This window comes from Poecilia formosa, unplaced genomic scaffold (genome assembly GCF_000485575.1).
Source record: "Poecilia formosa unplaced genomic scaffold, Poecilia_formosa-5.1.2 Scaffold814, whole genome shotgun sequence".
NCBI classification, from domain to species: domain Eukaryota; kingdom Metazoa; phylum Chordata; class Actinopteri; order Cyprinodontiformes; family Poeciliidae; genus Poecilia; species Poecilia formosa.
Genome location: NW_006800753.1, coordinates 95,970 through 99,909, shown reverse-complemented (window position 1 = coordinate 99,909; position 3,940 = coordinate 95,970). Strand labels below are relative to the sequence as shown.

General features: G+C 36.4%; 1 protein-coding gene across 1 annotated transcript in view; it reads left to right on the top strand.

Moving 5' to 3' along the window:
• The first annotated feature begins 156 nt into the window (after positions 1 to 156).
• The window catches only part of LOC103131688 (receptor-type tyrosine-protein phosphatase H-like), an 11,149-nt gene continuing 7,365 nt past the window's right edge, over positions 157 to 3,940 (top strand). Inside the window, exons 1-5 of the mRNA XM_007543385.2 lie at positions 157 to 266; positions 466 to 723; positions 872 to 1,129; positions 1,484 to 1,741; positions 3,895 to 3,927. Of these exons, the coding sequence (XP_007543447.1) occupies positions 681 to 723; positions 872 to 1,129; positions 1,484 to 1,741; positions 3,895 to 3,927 (592 nt within the window). The 5' untranslated portion in view covers positions 157 to 266; positions 466 to 680. The remainder of the gene's footprint in view (positions 267 to 465; positions 724 to 871; positions 1,130 to 1,483; positions 1,742 to 3,894; positions 3,928 to 3,940) is intronic.

Here is a 3,940-nt window from a genome sequence, read left to right as displayed (position 1 = left end):
TCTCAGCTCCTGAAAATGCAGAGGGCTTCAGAGCATCAGGACAAAATGAGAGCAGCATCACTCTGCAGTGGAATAAAGGAGACAACAGCACCAGCTTTGTTCTCCAGTTTAACGGCACAGAGACAAACATCAGTTCACCAGATGGAGATGGACCAGTGAACTTCTGACAGTTTCATCTCTCACTGCTGGAACCAGATACACATTCACTCTCTACTCTGTGTTTGAGAGCATCAGAAGCAGTGGAGTCAGCATTGCTGCAGTGACTGGTGAGAGATTAATTTTCATCAAACTTTCAAACAAAACTTTACTTAGAAGTTGATTTTGGAGGAATGTAACTTAATATATGATTGTATCACCTTTGAGAGACTGTGAAATAACTTCAACTGCAAGAAGAGCAACATTATTTCTGGAGACACAATCAGTGACTCTATGTTGAATCATTTCTAAATCTAATTTTGTTCTCAGCTCCTGAAAATGCAGAGGGCTTCAGAGCATCAGGACAAAATGAGAGCAGCATCACTCTGCAGTGGAATAAAGGAGACAACAGAACCAGCTTTGTTCTCCAGTTTAACGGCACAGAGACAAACATCAGTTCACCAGATGGAGATGGACCAGTGACACATACAGTCACATCTCTCACTGCTGGAACCAGATATACATTCATACTCTACCATGTGTTTATGAATGTTAGAAGCAGGGCTGTAAACATCACGGTTGCTACTGGTAAGATAACTGTTAGCTTAACATTTAACAATGTTTGTTCTACATCTCCTTTATATTACTTCAAGCATTTTATGTAAAAATAACCCTTTAGCTCACCAAGACTTTTTATGGAAGTCACATGAGGTAAACATTTATGTTTTTGTCTCAGCTCCTACAAATGTCGAAGGTTTGAGAGCATCAGATCAAGATGAGAGCAGCATCACTCTGCAGTGGAATAAAATCAACAACAGCACCAGCTTTGTTCTCCAGTTTAATGGATCAGAGACATTCATCAGTTCACCAGATGGAGATGGACCAGTAACTCACACAGTCTCATCTCTCACTGCTGGAACCAGATACACATTCACTCTTTTCTCTGTGTTTGAGAACATCAGAAGCAGTGGAGTACAATTTCAAGCTGTTACTGGTAAGGATTTTCACATGACTCATATATGATGTTAAATAAGTATTTCTGTAACGATCTGCAAATGAACTTATACATGTTTAATATCGATTGAGGACTATAAAGAGGATCCTGAATGACTAAAATGGAAGATAAAACTCTCCTCAGTTCATCAAGTTCTAATACAACATGAATGAAATTAGTTAATATTACAGAAACAAAATATATTTAACAGCAATCGAGAAGAATCAGAAGAAATGACATATTACCATAGCTGCTCAATAGATGTTAGATTGAAGACTATGCATCTTTAAATCAGCAAAAAAACCATTAGGTAAACCAAAGTTATCAGCCTACTAATGAATTCTTCTATATTAGCTCCTAGAAACACAGAAGCTGTGAGAACATCAGGTCAAGATGAGAGCAGCATCACTCTGCAGTGGAATAAAATCAACAACAGCACCAGCTTTGTTCTCCAGTTTAATGGATCAGAGACAAACATCAGTTCACCAGATGGAGATGGACCAGTAACTCACACAGTCTCATCTCTCACTGCTGGAACCAGATACACATTCACTCTCTTCTCTGTGTTTGAGAGCATCAGAAGCAGTGGAGTACAATATGAAGCTGTTACTGGTAAGGACATTAATTTTATTACTGTATCGACAACAAAACCAATCTGTCCAATTTTTTGTACTTCACTAAATGGAACCTTTAAGCTTTTGAAGGAGAATAAATTAACAACACATCTATGAAGAAATTGTTGAAATTGCTCTATCTTTTGTATTTGGAGCAAACAGTGATCAAACAGAACATTGAGTAAGCAGGGTTGATAATGTGAAAGAAAGAACTCAGTGATTTCCTAATAAATTTATATTTACATATATATCCTGTAGATGAAAAGACACTTAAGTCATATATGCAAACATTTAATTTGGACAATAGAGAAAATTCATTAAATTCAATTATAGAAGTTTCTTCTTTGTATGATTTTTAACATCATGTTGCAAGTCACACTGATATATTAACATCTCTATTGATTCAGAGAGAAAACCTCAAAATAAACTGCTCTCTCAACTTTATTTTATGCATTAGTATTTGAACATAACAGTATGATTTGCTTTACTAGATTTCATGTTGTTATTTAAGAAGTGGACTAAAAACTAAATAATGACTTGTTTTGAATTTATTGAATCAGATATTACGATTGTGAGACACATCAAACCATCATCACAATATATTTTGGAGATGCTATCATTTGGAGGATAAATTGTGAAGAAATTTGACTATCTTTCCCTCTTGTCTCAGCTCCTGAAAATGCAGAAGCTGTGAGAGCATCAGATCAAGATGAGAGCAGCATCACTCTGCAGTGGAATAAAATCAACAACAGCACCAGCTTTGTTCTCCAGNTGGAATAAAATCAACAACAGCACCAGCTTTGTTCTCCAGTTTAACGGATCAGAGACATTCATCAGTTCACCAGATGGAGATGGACCAGTAACTCATATAGTCTCTTTTCTGACTGCTGGAACCAGATACACATTCACTCTCTACTCTATGTTTGAGAGCATCAGAAGCAGTGGAGTACAACTTGAAGCTGTTACTGGTAAGGATTTTAACATAACCTCTATTAAAATTAATCAAACATACCTGTACTGTTACACAAGTGCCAAGTGATGCACACGTTCTCAATGCCATTTTCATTTGAGCAAGTGATATTATTGAGGATTTGAAAGGTGGCTATACTCTTAAATATCTAAGTAAAAGAAATAACGCACAGAGACGTAGTTCTTGCTGCTAGGCCATAGACGAGCCGGAGATTTATTACACTACCACGGATGCCTCTTTACAGTTTCTTCAGTTCAATACATAATCTTCATCATCATTTCTTGTCACAAAAATCTCCTCGAAGTCTTAATCCCCACCTGTTTTATACTTTTCCATTTTCATCAGTGTGTGTTGGAAAGTTTCAACCAATGGCGTGCTACTGTTGTTTTGCAGAAAGATTCTGGCACGCTTTATACTGAGTGTATATTGGGCGACCTTTAAAATATTTTGGACCTCACAAACTCAACATCTGCTCCATTTCAGAATTGCTGAATAGGACAATTTATCTCAAATTGTTGATTTTATCTAGCACAAACAGACATCCTTTCCTGTAAATTCTGGCTCCATTTGCGCTTTGCACGCAAATGGAAGGAAAGAATTCGGTCAGGTTGACCTAGTGCGAAGCCAAAGTCTTCGCCGAGGTGCCAGGGTCTTTTCCGCCAAACAACTCCCTTAAATAGTATTTCCGCTCTTACATAATTTAGTTAAAAAGTTTGGAATGATATTTATTTGAACTAATCTCTGCACTGACTCAATAAAAGAAATCTGATTTATGAGTAATTCACTTACCACTTAGAGGGAAGTTCATCCAACCAAGACATGGCTGGATTGTTTAGGAAGACTTGATCAAACTTTACAATTTTGTTTTCTATGAAATTAAAGCAAAGATTTATTATAATATGTTTAACATTGATTGAGGACTATGGAGAGGCTTCAGAATGACTAATATTGATGGAGGATGAATATCCCCTCAGTTCCAAAAATATTAATTCAATACACATAAAATATGTTACCTATACTTAAAGAAGAGATATGTAAAGGCCAATGAGAAGACCAAGAAAGATGTCATTTTACCACAATGTGTCAATAGGTGTTAAAATCCATACATCTTCAAATCACCAATAAAACCATCAAGTAAACCAAAGTTATCAGCCTACTAATGAATTCTTCTTCTATTTTAGCTCCTAGAAACACAGAAGCTGTGAGAGCATCAGATCAAGATGAGAG